This window comes from Tenrec ecaudatus, chromosome 10 (assembly GCF_050624435.1).
Source record: "Tenrec ecaudatus isolate mTenEca1 chromosome 10, mTenEca1.hap1, whole genome shotgun sequence".
Classification (NCBI taxonomy): Eukaryota; Metazoa; Chordata; class Mammalia; order Afrosoricida; family Tenrecidae; genus Tenrec; species Tenrec ecaudatus.
In genome coordinates, this window is record NC_134539.1 from 60,522,918 (window position 1) to 60,540,315 (window position 17,398).

The 17,398-nt window shown below is 39.8% G+C and overlaps 2 protein-coding genes across 2 annotated transcripts; both read right to left on the reverse strand.

The window, feature by feature from the left end:
* Positions 1-2,075: 2,075 nt before the first annotated feature.
* Positions 2,076-3,080, reverse strand: LOC142458532 (olfactory receptor 1f45-like). Its single transcript, XM_075559533.1, has one exon. The coding sequence runs from the start codon at positions 3,078-3,080 to the stop codon at positions 2,076-2,078; it is 1,005 nt and encodes a 334-aa protein (XP_075415648.1).
* Positions 3,081-16,040: 12,960 nt separating this feature from the next.
* On the reverse strand, positions 16,041-16,994 carry OR1B1 (olfactory receptor family 1 subfamily B member 1). Its single transcript, XM_075559049.1, has one exon. It carries the CDS (start codon positions 16,992-16,994, stop codon positions 16,041-16,043), a length of 954 nt encoding a protein of 317 aa, XP_075415164.1.
* Positions 16,995-17,398: the final 404 nt, after the last annotated feature.

Genomic DNA, 17,398 nt, shown 5'->3' on the forward strand with positions numbered 1-17,398 from the left:
GCACCTGTTGGGTTATCTCAAAGGCTCTATGATTTGTGTCCTTGTGCACTCACAAACACACGCAATTCTGAGTTTGTACTATTTGAGATTTAATCGCAAGAATTGTTGTTCTATCTTGAGCCTCAGCCATGTTTACCGAGATCTTGACATCCTATCCTTTCACTGTGGAACATTCTCTTTTTGGAAAAGATGAAAGCAAGTTTATTTTCCCATGCAAAGTTTCCTGTGCCACTTAGTACATTTCCAATTCCCTTTCACTCCTGCTACTGACACCCCTTCAGTCACTGTCAGGTGGGGTTAATTTACTTGGTTCTGGAAGCAAATGAGCATGTAAGTGGTGATGCTACCCAGCACAGGGTAAGACAAATATGCCCTCTACTCACCCACAGCTAGCATAAGTGGTTCCAGAGATACAACTGCTGTTTGAAGCAGCAAGGTGTACATTTTGGTGAGAAATGAGAGAAAAATCAGCATCTTCCTGTGACGCTTGATGATGGTGAAGGTAGCGGAAGATCAGCCCACTTTAAATAAACATTGAGTTTCCACAAAGCACCATGGGTATGTATCATCTCAAAGCAGTGTTTTTCATACTATAATGTGTCATAGTGGAGAACCTTGTACACTGCAGATTCTGATTCAATTGAACCAGGATGCAAGAAGATCATTGAGACTGTACATTTCTAACAAGCTTGGACCAAACGTCAAAGCTTGGACCAAACGTCAAATAACCAGATGCTAGAGAGAACTTGGAGTCCATGCATGGCATTAACAGTTCATTGCTATCTGAAAGGTTGGAGGACCAAGTCCACCCTAAGGCACCCTGGAAGAATGGCTTACATATTTGCCTCCCAAAATCATCAGAAATGCAGAAGTCCATAACTCTTTTCTGAAATACTCTTTTCTGGTCTCCATTGGGCAAAATCGACAGCAGCTGATACTAGCCAGAGGAAGCTACCAGAAATATGATAGCATCGAGCCACAGAAAGACTTGTGAAGAGGAACTGGAAGATGTGAATTTTGGCAAAATCACAGCATCTGGGACTGGGCATTGTTCAGAGAGGAGACACAGAATTGAGCAACTCAGAGATTCAGAGCAAGGCGTTTTCTACCTCAACTGAAAAGATTTGTGGAAGAGGCTTTCAGTTATCTATTTTTTCTTCCTTATTAATAGAATCCCTCAAATTCTAACTGTGCACACCTAGAGAGGCTTTACCCACACTCTGCTACTGCAAAAAAATGCAATCAAGGTTTCTACTTCCTCAATGGATATTTGATCCAAAAATAATTTGATTTGCTCCCCAAGACTTCAATTACTTGTTCTTATCAAAGCTTCCAATAACCTACAATTTGCCAAATCCCATCGTCAATATTGTGTTCTCATGGATCTCTCAACTACATCTGTGAGAGTAACTCTGCAATCCCAGAAACACTCCCTTTTCCAGGTCAAATTTAACTTGCTTTGCTCCCGAGCCAATGACCACTCTCCAAGACCTCTCTATACACAGGCAGTCACTCATCTCAGAAAGACATTACTTGCCCCACCATCACCAACATGCTCAGAATTCTGTAAGCAATACTGATTTGTAATCAATTTTTAGTCGCCACTGGAGCCCCAGCTAAGGAGCCCTGGCATAGTGGTTAGCCTGGCCTCCTAACCACAGGTCAGCAGTTTAAAATGACCAGGTGCTCTGAATGAGAGAGGCAGGGTTACCTGCTCCCGTTAAGAGTTAAAATCTCAGGAACTGACTGGGACACTTTTACCCTGCACTTGAGGGTTGCTATGAGTCAGCATCAACTTTATGGCAGTGAGTTTGGTTTGGTTTGGTTGGGTTTGGTATAGATCCCAGTTGGCATAGCCAAAATATCATAGGTTTGCTTTTGGTAAGTTTAAAATATCTTTTTAGTTTAATGATCTGAAATCCTAGATCGGTCAAGAGGGATCTGAACCACTTATTTATCAACTCACATTTCCCCAATTATACAAGAAAGTCAAGAGGAATGTTGTCTATAGAATTGTGAGTCATATCAGTGCTTAGTTTTATAATCCATATACCAGTATTTGAAAGCATTTCATATTACTTGTTAATTCCTTTTTCTCGGGAGATGTGCTGCCATTTCTGATTAGCCTGTAAACCAGGTTGAATGTTTCCTGAGAGGCAAAGCTTCATGCCAAGTCTCCGCAAAGCGCCCTTCACCTCCTGGTTCCTGAGGCTGTAAATGAGCGGATTTAGCATCGGAGTAACTACAGTGTAGAAAATGGCAACCTGGCGATCCTGGTCCAGATCGTAAGTGGAGGATGGCCGGAGATACATGCGGATCACAGAGCCATACAGGAGCAGCACGACCAGGATATGCGAGCTACATGTGGACAAGGCTTTGCGCATGGCGGCAAGAGAGTGCATTCGCATTATAGCAACACCAATGCGGGCATAGGAGCACAGGATGAAGAAGAAAGGACTGACCACCACAGCTACCCCCTCGGTGAAGATTAGCATTTCATTGACCACTGGCCGGGTGCAGGACAGCTGGATCAGGGGTGTAATATCACAGAAGAAGTGAGTGATCTGATTGCCACAGAAGGTTAAGCGGGTTACCAGCACACTATAAAGGAGACTGTTGAGACTGACAACAACCCATGAAGTCAAGGTGATGCGCAGACAGAGGTGGCGGCTGACAATGGCTGAGTATCTTAAAGGATCGCAGATGGCCACATAGCGGTCATAGGCCATGGCAGCCAGCAGGTGACCTTCCATGCTGCCTACAGTCATAAAGAAAAACAACTGGACCATGCAGCAGTTAAAGGAGATGGTTCGATTCACAGACAGTGTGTGCACCAGCATCTGGGGCACGGTGATGGTTGTTAGAAATATGTCAATAAAGGAAAGCTGGCTAAGAAGGAAATACATGGGCGTCTGAAGTTTGGTGTCAGAGCGGGCAACCATTACTAAGAGGGCATTGCCAATAACTGCCACCAGATACATGGCAAGGACAATCCCAAAAATAACTGGCTGCATCTCTGGCAAGCTGGACAGGCCCAGTAAGATGAATTCAGTCACTTCTGTCCTGTTTCTTGCAGCCATGAGACACAATTCACATCACCTGCGAAGAAGAAAATTAGGATCAAATAATGCCACAATTTATTCCAGGAATAGCTTATAGGAAACATTTCTCTCTCTCTCTCTCTCTCTCTCTCTCTCTCTCTCTCTCTCTCTCTCTCTCTCTCCCTCTCCCTTCCTTCCTCCCTTCCTTCCTTCCTTCCTCCCTTCCTCCCTTCCTTCCTTCCTTCCTTCCTTTTGTATATGTACTCCTCAAACTCACTCATGGCCCCTGAGTCCATTCTGACTCATGATATACGCTCCCAGTTTCCAAAAATATTCTTGTTTTTTAAAAAAACTATTTCTCCCCTACTGTTATCTTTCTGTCCATCCATCCACCTGTTCCCTCAGTTATACCAGTCAATTTACTCAGCCCTTCAAAAAAACAAGAAGTTGACTTTGATTCCAGGCAATGACATGTACATACAAGTAGAACTAGACTCCGGAGGATTTTCAGTGACTTGTTTTTTAGAAGCAGATTTCCAAGCCTTTCTTCTGAGGTGCCTGTGGGTGAACTTCAAACCCTTAACCTTTAGTAAACAGTCAAACATATTCATGATTTCTACCACTCAGGGCCTCCATTCAGCACTCACAATCTCCCAATTTAAGGGATTTAAAAAAATGGATCAAGAGGGAGCTCAAATGATAAGGTATTAGATTTTAACCGATAGACATCTGCCACAATCCTTTTGTTTTGGGGTATAGAAATCCAGGTTGGATGAATCTAGAGACTAACTGGATTATTCCATGGGTTATGGCAGGAGAGGCTGGGGATACAGCAGGAGAGCTAATAACAAGGAGCACAAGAAAGAAAAAATGTCCTAAAATTGAGTGTGATAATGATAATTCAACTCTTCTTGATCCAATGGAACCATTGAGTTATATGATATTAGATTGATGTCCCAATAAAGCTGTTTATAACAAACAAATAAAAAGATACTTTGAGCTTTGTCTTTTCTAGATTTCATTATCTTTCTTTACACATATCCAAATAACTTATTCAGAATGGAGTCATGGGAAGCAAACTTTCTGAGTCTTTGAATTTCTAAAAGGACTTTGATTTTCCATTCATACCTAATTGCTGAAGTCCTTGCTACTTCTCTGTCTCCTATTAGCTGTTATTGCTGCCACAAAGTCAGAGGTCGGTCTGATTCTTTTTCCATTAGGTATTATTATTTCTGGAGAGATTTCATGATACTTATTCCTGATATCTCTAAATTTTACAAACATGCTGCAAAATATAGTTCTTTTTCATTCTGTGAAAAAACTTAGATCTTTTCTACTATAGGTCTACTAAGATGCATTCCCATCTTTTCTAGCATCTTTTCTTGACTATGTACTCCTTCAATGTCCTCTCCTTCATTTCTTTTGGAAGATCTACTAGAGCTACTAATATCCAATTAAGTAACTGAATAGTAAGTTAATTACATTAATTTTCTGGAAGATATATTAATCAAATAATAAATGTCCAATTAATAGGAATTTCTACTATTAGTCTAGTAACCCTGTTTGATTACCTCATTAAGTCTCTTTTCCCCTTACATTTTCTATCTTTTGCCTATCTAGATTCTGAGGTATTTGTCACTTCTAATTCATATATCTTTTATTTGTGCATAGGTATCATTTCTCTTATCCCTTAATTATTCTTTATCATGGTGTCCTTTTCTTGGGTTTTGTATGCAATGTTCTAAGAACACACTTTTTTCTATTATCTTTTCCCCCCGAATAATGAAATTTCTTTGGGTGTCTGTTAGTCATTTTTTTATACTATTGAATTGTTTCTTTTATATTTTATTTGTTATGTTTGGTAACTTCAGGTTGCTTGTTCTAGGTAACATGTGTCAATTTCTTCTGTTGTTGTATTTCTATGTGTGTATCCCCATTACGCTATTCCAGGAATACAAATCGACTAGATGATAATATGAAGTGCTTGCCATACTGTTTCTTGTGGATAAAAAGGATTGTATTCTGGGATGCTAATAATAAATTACATGTACTTGCCATGAGTTAGAATCAACTCGTTTCCCTTCCTACAGAAAAATAGTATCAGGTTTTCACTGGACCATAATGTGCTAGGATGAAATTATCTAACTTTTAGCAATAGTGGACAAGGCAGATAGATAGGTTGGTGTCGTGACTGGTTTAAGTTTCTTATAGTCAAGTTTAATCATTTCCATTAAAAATCTAAAGCAAACCCACTACCATCAAGTCAACTTCAGGTCACTGCTGTTAGAGGCCATCACGTTGGTTCCAGTCATAGCGACCTTAAGTAGGTAGCACCCTCACAATTGTTGTGTTTGAGCCCATTGCTGCAGCCACTGTGTCACATAATTTCAACAGGTCTTTCTCTTCTTGGACATTTTTAATAAATTCATGAGCCCAATGAAGTGTTCTGGAACTCCCATCCTTTATGATGCTATTCATAGTTTGTTGTGATCCACATAATCATGACTTTGCATAGTCAGTAAAATATAAATAAAAAATCTTTCTGGTCTGCTTTGCTTTCAACTGACATCAGGAATGGTATCCTTTGTTCCACATTCACTTCCGAATCCAGTGGGAATTTCTGGCTGCTCCCTGAAACTCCTGCAACTGTTGTTGCAAAATCTTCAGTAAAATTTTCGTTCATGCTGTATTAATTGATATTGATCAATAATTACTGCACTCTGTTGTGTTACCTTTGTAGTGAGTACAAACCGCGGGTTTCTTCCTGTCGGTTGACTAGGTAGCTGTCTTCCACATTTCTTGGCATAGGTGCTTCCAGTACTGCATCAGTTTGTTGAAACATTTCTATTGATATCCCATAAATTACTTGTTTGAGGCTAATGTCTTCAGCGCAGCTTGGACTTCTTCCTTCAGTACCACGGTTCTTGCTCATATGCTGTCTCTTGAAATGGTTGGATGCCAATTCTTTTCAGTATAGTTACTCTGTATTCCTTCCATTTTCTTTCGATGCTTCCTGGATCATCCAATATTTTATCTATAGGGTCTTTCAATATATCTGGCTCAAAGCACAACTAGATAGCTTTTCTGCAACTGTAAATTTTATGGAGACAGACAGTATCATTTTTCTCCCCAGAGTTACTGGTGGATTCAAACTGCCCACCTTATGGTGAGCAGGCAAATGCTTGCCCCACAGTGCCACCATGCCTAGTCGCCTCTCTTGATTCTGCATCTATTCTGCATTCTCCCTCTCATCCTCCTTGCTACAGGTTCCCTTTGTGTTTGAAGTCCTCTACCCATAAGATAAATATTCTCTTCCATTGTATTCCTTTCCTGGGAATTCTTTGTGTTTCTCTTCTAAAAATGCTTTGAAACATCACCGATGCTAATTATTTCCCCTATTGTAATGAGGATTTCCCCATTATTATTATGTTGAGATATCTTGAAGGAAAGAAGAAAAATGTATATGATAAATACCATACCTTTCATCAGAAGCCAAATAGTTTGTCAGGGCTCTGGTTTCTACAATGCAGATTTCCACTATTGGAATTTATCCACAGAAAGCATTAGATACTTGAGTCCACTAGTCAGGGACACTTCCCCTGAATCGTGCTGAATTCACTCAAAATTGATTGCCCCAACTGATGGCTATGATCCCAGACGTTCACATTGTCTTTCATCACAAAGATCTTCAATTCATTAAGCTCCAGTTCCCTTTAGCATCCCTCATATTTTCTAAATCACATCCTAATCCCCTTAGCTAGACTTTGGATTTCCAAAATATTTTCAATTATACAGTTTCAAACTATCATTCATTAATTATGTGTATAAATATGCAATATCTAGCATTATGTATTGCATCTTTTCTGAGAATCCTTATGCAAATACCTTACATATCAATAATATTCTACCCAAATTAACATGAAAACTGTTCCTAACAAGAAATGAGCAAGGTAACTTCAGGGCACAGAGAAGTGATGATTGGTTGATTAACATTTAAAAGAAGAGTGTGCTGTTAGCAGCTGACAAATGACCCCAACTCTTGACAGCCCCATACACAACAAAACAAAACCCTGTCCAGTCTTGCACCATCTCCACAATAAGTGTGGAGCTACTCATTGTAATCCTGAGGATCTTCATTAGCCAATTTTAAGACATATATCTCCAAATCTTCCTAGAATAGTATATTATTAGCTCAATAACTAAATGTCATCTTACACATCAAATTGGATTTATTTCAAGTTTCTATTCCCAACAATTATGGTGATGTATGTATGAACCTGTAGAGATGAAGTGAAACTTTTAGTTATCTTTCAGGAAAGTAATTTAGCTAGCTGAACACAGAACTTTGAGTAAACCAAATAACTAAGATTAAGGATTTTTTTTCTCTAAGGAAATAATAATAGATGACCACAGAATCATTGTACAAGAATACTCATTACAGGGTAACTAAAAATTGAAAATCTTGATTATCTAACAATGTGAAACAAGGTAAATAATTTTCAGCACATTAACACAATGGAAGTTAGGTAGTCATTAAGCAAAATGTTTTAAGAGTTGTAAGAGCCCCCAATAAAATGATTTTTTAAAAGAGTGAAAAGAATAATGTTTTATGTAATGTTTAGGGGCATAATAAAATTATTCTTAATAGCAACAAAAAGACAAATAACCCAATTAAACACTGAGGGAAGGACTTGCATAGACATTTCACCAGAGAACTAGGACAAATGGTTAGCAGGCACATGGAAAAAGATGCTCAACATTATTAGTCATTAGGGAAATGAAAATTAAACCCACAGTGAGATATCACTTCACCCCCACTATTAAGATTGTAATCATGTGTTGGTAACAATATGGGGAAATTGGGCCCCTCACCCATTGTTGTTGTGATTATAAAATGGTGCTGGAATTATGAAAAACAGTTTGGCAGTTCCCATAATGTTAAACACAGAACTGTCACATGACCCAGAAATTCCACTCCTAAATATATTGTCAGAAGAATTGAAAGAAGGAAGTCTTATAACTGTACATTAATCTTCATTATAATATCATTCATATTAACCAAAGAATGAAAATAGCTTAAATGCCCATCCCCAAATGAATGGATAAATTAAAATTTATTTTAGCTGTAAAGAGAGAAAAAGACAAGGCTTTTTACTCCTGAAAGAGCAATAGTCTTACAAACCCACAATGGCTGTTCTGCCCAGTCCTATCAGGTTGCTGTGAGTCAGATCGGATTCAATGGAAGTGAGTTTGGTTAGGAATAGCTGTATAGTGGACTATAATTTAGCCATCAAAGAAATTAACTTCTGATACCTACCATGTCATGAATTAATCTTGGAAACACGATGATGAGTGAAGTAAATCAGACACAAAAGGATAAGAATCATATCCCATTTCTATAACTATCTGGACTAGGCAACTACATATAGATCAAAGTCTATTATTGGTAAACAGGAAGGAGAACACTGGGTTTTTGTTAAGATGATGAAAAATGTTCTAAACAAACAGTAGGAACGATTGCGCAGCAAGGTGAATGTCATCAATGTGGCTGGATTTTACCTGTAAAATGGTTGAAATGGAAACTGCATGAATTGGAACCCTAACAGCAAGACTTTCTGATTTGCACTCATCTGTTTTAACACAATTTATTAAAAGTATAATATAAAGTAATATGTGCTCTATGGTTGTAGTTTACCAAATATGCAGTAAAGACAACAAGGAAATATTCTAAATAACTATGGCTATAGAATGTATAGGTTTTAATCATTCCTTGGACTTTTTGTTATGTAAGTTTTTAGAATAAATTTAGATTACTTATGGATTTAAAATTAGGATATATAAATAACTCCCACAACTTAACCAAAATAAAGACAAAACAATCAAAGAACTTGAGTAGCAATTTCTGAAAAGAAATACAAACATCTATAAGCACATGAAAAGGTACACAACAAGATTAGTTATTAGGGAAATGAAAATAAAAACTACAATGAGATATTCCCTCACACCTCTAAGATAGCTATGAGTAAAAGGCCAAAAAAAAAAAAACAACAGGTGTGGGTGAGGATTTGGAGAAATTGGAATCTTCAACTATTTTTGGTGGGATTAAAAAATAAGGATCCACATGTGACCTCCTCCCTGGGAGATGGACGGCAGAGAAGGGGGGAAGGGAGACTCCGGATAGGGCAAGATATGACAAAATAACAATGTATAAATTACCAAGGGCACAGGAGGGAGGGGGGAAAGGGGAGGGAGGGGGAAAAAAAAAGAGGACCTGATGCAAGGGGCTTAAGTGGAGAGCAAATGCTTTGAAAATGATTGGGGCAGGGAATGTACGGATGTTCTTTATACAGTTGATGTATGTATATGTATGGATTGAGATAAGAGTTGTATGAGCCCCTAATAAAATGTTTTAAAAAAAGAAAAGAAAAAGAAATCTGCAACATATTCCACAAAAAAATAAAGAAAAAATGGGATTCCTCAAAAAGTTAAACATATAACCAATTTCCAAATGATCTAAGAATTCCACTTACAAGTACATCCTCAAATAATTGAAAGCAGAAATACAAAGAGATAGATGCACACTGATGTTCACTGCCGTACTTTTCACAAAAGGCAAAAGAGAGAAACAACCTCATGTCCATCAACAGATGACTGCACAAACTAATGTGTATATACAATGGACCATTATGTAAGACATACTGCGAAAGAAAGTCCTAATGTATGTATGACTTGGAAGATCCTGGAATACATCATGCTGAGTGAAATAAGTCTTTTGCAAAATGACAAATATCATATAATTACAATGATATATAAACCTAAGCTTATTAGTGGTTACTAGTGGTAAGTAAACGAGAGTGAGGAAGGGGAGATTCATTGCTTAGGGGCCAATGATTTCTGTTACTGGTAATGGAAAGTTTTCATAATAGTGATTAGTAACACATATCACTGAATTATACATGTGAAGAAGATTGACATGGCAAATGTTTTGTTGCATCTGCATTTACTACAATAAAACATATTAAATAAGCCACCAGATGAACAGAAACAAACAAAATAATTAAATGGCAATTTTCTCATCTACATTTAGTCCAAGGAAATGGCCTAGTGACTGGATTTGTGTGGCTTGATTTTTCATAACTCTTCCACGAGAGAAAAAATTAGGCCTTAATCAATGAGACAGTAATCACTGTGGGACTACCAGAATAGTAAACGACCTCCAATGAATAATCAAGACTCTTCTAAGACAGCGCTCCCAGTGTCTTCTTTACTCTAAAGACTATACAGGAACCCAGAGCTTAAGAGAAAAAGAAAATGTACATTTTCCCAAAGCCTGTCCTTTTGTCTGTTTTTCTTCCTATATCCTTCTCTGTGTCAGTGCATACAACTCCAATCCTGTGTTCTTGTAATCATATTACTCATTGGAGAACGTGATCACACAGAGATGTCTGCATGGAGGTGTGCGTGAAGGGGATAGGGAAGGATAGACGTGAGGCAGGAAACATGAAGTAAGGCCCTTTGTGGGGCAAAGAGGAGAGGAATGGTCTTCAAGGAGATGCGGAGATTTACCTAAGGTGAGACCAGGGACACAATGACATAGAGACCGTTTTCTTCCCAAATGAAACACAAGATACGCATTTAGAGTGAACAAACAGTGAATCTCAACCTTGTTCCTCTCAGAGGCAGAGGTTTGTGGGCCATGTTCAAGGAAATTTGAAGGACCACATATGCGGATTCTAGGGCAAGGCTAGAGAGAGATTTTTAGAGAAGATTTTAAAAATGTACACATAAACAGCACTTCGAGTATAGAAGGAGAAAAAGAGGGAACGTCCTTGGAAAGGGAAAGGACAGAGAAACATTACCACTTTCTCAGGCGCTTCAGGGACATCTGGGGTCAGGAAGAAAGACCAGGGCGAGCTGGAAGGAAGTCCGCATATTGTAGGTCTTTGTGAAGATCAATAGCCACATGCTAGGAAGATTCTATATTTAACACCTTGTTGATCTAAATGCTTATTTCAGTCTATTCCCTTTCCTAGGTTAATGAGTCCTGAAGCTGCAGCTCCTGTATGTAAATCAGAAACCCTTTTTTTAGCTGTCTCTAAACCAGATTCTCCAAACTCTCTGTCACAAATTTCTAGTTTCTTGGAGCTACGTGATCTTTCTGTCTACCCTCCTTGATGGCATGACTGTATTCTCCAACGCAGCTTTCATACGCCGACTGAAAAAAGATAGCTTTCCAAGTTCTAACAGACAAGTCCTCATCCCATTGCTTCCCTCTGGTATTAACATCACACATTCAAGAAGATCATGATTACTTTCTAATTAATTTTCATTTATTTTCAGGATAGAGGTGCCCTTATGCTCACCTTCCCTCTGTATCATACGTCCAATTTTAAAAACCTGGGTAGAACTGTGTCCTTTCATCCCCACTTCCTCACAAAGTTAGGGATCATCTTTTTGTCTTTCACAAAAAAAGCCTTTCTGTTCAGAAGCTCAGCCCAGTGAAGCAACCTCACTTAACATGAATTCACTTTGGGACTCTATTGACCCCAGGATGCTACTATTATGTTCAGAATAACTACTAATTAGACTTAGACTGAGCCCTCCACTTTCCCTTATCAGCTGGGGATGGGGCTTAGGAGTTTGTTCTCTCTCCTTTCGTAGATCCAGATCTCACTAAGGCAAAGATTACAAAGCTTCAGCAAACAACTGTGCCTGCAGGGAAGGTCTATCCTTTGGGGAAGACTGTAGTCCTCTACAGTTCCAACAGCAAGGCATGGAGAAACCCCGAAGGTAAACTGGTTCCCAGTGCACTTACTCAAGAATCCATCCCTCCCAGCCCATCTTTCCTGTCATTATTGGGTATTTGTTACAAGCACAAACATCATAACTCAGCTGAATTGTGTGCAAGATATGGAAGACTGAGAGATAGTTGCGTGGCACTCCTGATAGCTGTTATCATGTAGTCATCCTCCAATTACTTTATCATTTCATACCCTTACACAATGGCATCTATTGCTGAATTTCCTCTAGGCACTTGCTACCAATTTTATAACAATCAGACTATTTGATTCAATAAGGCTTTGAGAACTAAAAGCTTGTAAAATAAGAGTACCATACTGAAAGATCTGAGACTATATTAAAATTGGCATCAATATTGATCTCAATTTTATCCATAATAATAATGACATATCGCTTAAGGATATAGACTATATACCATGGAAATGACCACAAATTAGACTGAGACCATTGTTTTTCAACCAAGCCCTGGCACAGAAGAAACTCATTATCTGTAACAACTACATAATATTTAGTGAGTATGAGCAAAATCCAATGAAAATAGGGAAATTTTACTAATTGTCTCAAAGATGTAACACATTTATCAAAAGTGAAAGAATGACATTCTTTGCTCTTGGTTGCAAAAAGTCTAATTTTGGAATAACATTTTTTTCCTTCAGGAAAGCGAATTCTTCCCTCCAAAGAATGCAGCACTGTCAGGTTATCTCCTAATCCAGAGTGTGAGGAAGGACACAAAAATAGTTGGCAAGAATTTATTTCCAGAATGAGCAAATGGGTCAAGATTTTAGACAGTTCTGTCTTCTATCTTCCCACTATGCACCCTGTGTGGGTGTAAGTACACACACATGCATAGGCATCCCACTGCTTTGAGTCTTTCCCTCATAAGCAGATCTAGGCATTGAATGGTAAAACTGCAAACTCCATAAAACTGTGACATAACCACTTTATATTCTGCATGAGAAACACATCACCACTTGCTAAGCAGTCTTCCCCACCTCTAAACATGATGCATAAGCCTGATCCCAACTTGTAATTTACAGAAATTACAGAGCACAGAAGAGCATGTTTAATTATAACATGGTATTAAAATGGTAAAACTATAGATTGCAAGAAATTCCATAGGAAAAGGACACCATTACCTCCAAAAAAGTAATGACAAGAAACCGAGGAAAGAGAGGGAGGAGAAGGAGAGACATAGAGGAGGTGAGGCAGGGAGAGAGGGAAAGAGCAAACTATTGACTCAAAGACACAGACTAGCCAATCAAATGTCATTTCTATCCTAATTTTTTAAAAACTGTAAAAATTCCTATATTTATAAGACAATTGATCATTCAATACTGACTAGACATTTACTATTAAAGACTTTAAATATTTTAGCTATGATGAAGACATTCCGGTGTTTTGTTTTTTTAAGTCCTTGTGTTTTAGATACTTTTGTTGAAATATATGTAGGTCAGTTATATGATTCCTGGGATTTTCTACAAAATAGTATGAGAGAGGAAGTGAGTAGAGTTGAAGATGATACAATATTGGCCAAGTGTCTTACTCTCTTATACCTGCCATAACAAAATATCACAAGTTGGGTAGTTTTAAAAACCAGAATATTTTTTTCTCTCTCACAGTTCTGGAAGCTAGAAGTGTGTCAGAGTCTTGGCAGAATCAATTCTTGTAAAGAAGCCTCTCTCCTAGTTTCTGGTGGCTGCCAGCAATCCTCGTCATTTGCTGCTTCCTAATGCCTTCTTCCTCAGCACATGATGTCTGTCTTCCCTTGTATATAACACTGTTTCCATGTCTGGTCTCCCCTTTTATGAGCAATCACTTGGAAGGGAACCACTCGATTTTAGTAAGACCTCGTTTAACTGATAAAAGACAAAATACTTCTTTCCAAATAAACCACAGGCACAGGGGCTGGGACTTCAGCATTATCATTCTGAAAGACACAACTCATTTGGGAATGCTGTAAACTAATAATTATTTTTTTATTCCTCTTTTTTATTTTGTTTCGTTTTCACAGGTTTTTTGTGTTTTTTAAAACGTTTTGTCAGGGGCTCATACAACTCTTATCACAATCCATAGATACATCAATTGGTGTAAAGCACATCTGTACATTCATTGCCCTCATCATTTTCAAAGCATTTGCTCTCCATTTAAGCCCTTGGCATCAGGTCCTCTCTTTTTCCCCTCCCTCCCCGCTCCCCTCCCTCATGAGCCCTTGATAATTTATAGATTACTTTGTCATATCTTGCCCTGTCTGACATCTCCCTTCACTGCCTTTTCTGTTGTCCATCCCCCAGGGAGGAGGTCACATGTAGATCCTTGTAATCGGTTCCCCCTTTCCAACCCATCTTCCCTCTACCCTCCCAATATCACCACTCACACCACTGGTCCTGAAGGGATCATCCGCCCTGGATTCCCTGTGTTTCCAGTTCCTATCTGTAGCAGGGTACATCCTCTGGTCTAGCCAGACTTGCAAGATAGAATTCGGATCATGATAGTGGGGGTGGGGGGAGCATTTAGGAACTAGAGGAAAGTTGTATGTTTCATGATTGCAACATCACACCCTGACTGGCTCATCTCCTCCCTGACACCCTTCTGCCAGGGAATGTCCAGTGGCCTACAAATGGGCTTTGGGTCTCTACTCCACACTCCCCTCCTCCTTTGACACCTCATGCTTGCACAGGCTGGTGTGCTTCTTCCATGTGGGCTTTGTTGCTTCTGAACTAGATGGGTACTTGTTTACTTTCAAGTCTTTAAGACCCCAGATGCTATATCTTTTGACAGCCGGGCACCATCCGCTTTCTTTGCAACATTTGCTTATGCACCCATTTGTCTTCAGTGATTGTATCATGGAGGTGAGCACACAATTATATGATTTTTCTTTCTTTGATGCCTGATAACTGATCCCTTTGGCACCTCGTGATCACACAGGTTGGTGTGCTTCTTCCATGTGGGCTTTGTTGTTTCTGAGCTACATGGCCACTTGTTTACCTTCAAGTTTTTAAGACCCCAGACACTATATCTTTTGATAGCTGGGCACCATCAGCTTTCTTCACCACATTTGCTTATTCATCCGCTTTGTCTTCAGTGGTTGTGTTGGGAAGGTGAGCATCATAGAATGCCAATTTAACAGACGAAAGTATTCTTGCACTGAGGGAGTACCTGAGTGGAGGTCCAATGTCCTTCTGCTATCCTCATACATAAATATATTTGCATATGTACATTAAACTGACAATTATTGAAGGTAGGTAATAACTCTAGTTTTGCACCTATTTTATTTTTTCTTAACTTAATATTTAATCTTTTCCTTAATTTTATTTTATTTGGGGGCTTTTACAGCTCTTATCACAATCCATACATATATCCATTGTGTCAAACACATCTGTACATATGTTGCCATCATTTCCAACACATTTTCTTTCTATTTGAGCCCTTGGTATCAGCTCCTAATGCTTTTCCTCCCTCCCTCACACTCCCCCCCGCCATGAGCTCTTGATATAAAAAAAGTGTTCAGGTCTTACACCAACTGCTGTCTCTCTTCACCCAGTTTTCTGTTGTCCATCCCCCCGGGGAGGGGGCCATACATCGATCCCCCTTTCCCTTACCCTCCTAGTTTTATTACTCCCCTTGTAGGCCCTGAGGGATTTATCTGTCCTGGATTCCCTGTGTTGTGAGCTCTTACATGTACCAGTAAGATAGAATTGGGGTCATGATAGGCAGGGGTGGGGGGAGGAAAGATTAAAGAACTTGGGGAAGTTGTATATTTCCTTGGTGTTATACTGCACCATGACTAGCTCATCTCTTCTTTGTGGCCCTTCTGACAGGGAATGTCAATTGACTAATGATGGGCTTTGGGTCTCTACTCTGCCTTCCCCCTCATTCACATTGATATGAATTTGTTTTGTTTTGGGTCTTTGATGTTTGGGCCTATTTTCTATAAGTTTGAAATATTCCTTAATTAAACATTAAGTTAAAGATAAATGATCTTGAAAAAGGGTCTCAAGTGCGGATGATGGAAGCGCTGGGCATATGTATGCATGCAGGTACAATATGCACTGTTCTGCCAAAGCACCATATCACCAAGAGTCGAATCTGAAATCCCTTCAATTGTTCTAGTCCCTCTCATCTCCCTAAAACCAACTATGCTCAAACTCGTCCCACTCTTGTGTCTCCCCACCAATGCAATATGGCCCTTAGATGGGCTGTTCAAGAGCCCACCCTGCCATGACCAAGCAATTTGCGGAGTGCACCTTTGACATCCTTATTGCGGAGGCTGTACACAAACGGGTTGGCCAAGGGTGTGATTGCTGTGTACATAACTGCAGCTACCATGTCCTGATCCTGGGAGTTGTGGGAAGGAGGCTGGAAGTAGACCCAGATGATGGTACCATAGAAGAAACCCACCATAGTGAGATGAGATCCACACGTGGAGACAGCACGTCGACGGCCAGCAGCTGAGGGCAAACGTAGGATGGTGGCCCCGATGCGGACGTAGGAAAGTACAATGAGGGTACATGGCCCCAGCATGAGGAAACCACCCTCAAAGAATATGGCCATTTCATTGGAACGCGTGTCTGAGCAAGAGGCTCGCAGAAGTGGTCTGTGGTCACAGAAGAAGTGGGGAAGGTTAACGTGACCCCCAGCATCCCCGACCCACTGGCGGGGCAGAAGGAGTCCCACATGTAGCATCGTGTGAAGTATGGACACTACCCAGCTGGAGGCCAGTAAGCGGGCACAGAGTCGCCGATTCATCACCAAAGCATAATGAAGAGGATCACAGATGGCAACATAGCGATCTAGAGCCATGACGGCAATGACAAGTGTATCTGTAACTCCAAACGCATAGAAGAAAAAGAACTGAGCCAAACATCGGGCAGCGGGAATGGTTGGGTAATCAGAGGTCAGATGGGACAATAACTGGGGCAAGGTGACTGTGGAGAGACCCATGTCTATCACAGAGAGCCCACGGAGCAAATAGTACATAGGCGACTGGAGCCTGGAGTCCCAGGAGATGAGCAGTACCAGAGACACATTCCCCACTATGGTGCTCAGGTAAATAGTCAGGAACAGAAGGAAAAGGAGACTGTGGGGGACTCGAGCTCTTGAGAACCCAAGGAGGAGGAAGACGGGAGAATGTGAAGCATTCGGAGCACAGCCCATAATGAATAAGCCTGTCTGAGAGGGTTAAAATGTTATTTAAAAAAATAAGTCATGGGTTAGAAGTCAGGAATCCTAACAATTGTACTTAATTCTTTGTCATTGAAGCTCCTTAAACATCAACCCACATCCAGCTGTGCCCTTTTCTTCAAGTCTAGTATTTCACTCTCTTAATTTATTATAGGACTTTCTCCCCTGTTTCTTCCTTTTTTTTTCTCATTCTAGTGACTCTTTCCATCTGTCTCCAAACCTTGGGGGGGAAAAAGTCTGTACAGTGTACAGTGGGCAAGTCAGGTGTACAGTGGGCAAGTCCCATCAACACATCCAATATTTCTTTTACTTTTTTTTCCCATTTACTTTTATACTTCTCCCATGTACAACCCTCTGCTCTCCACTGACTTAAATGT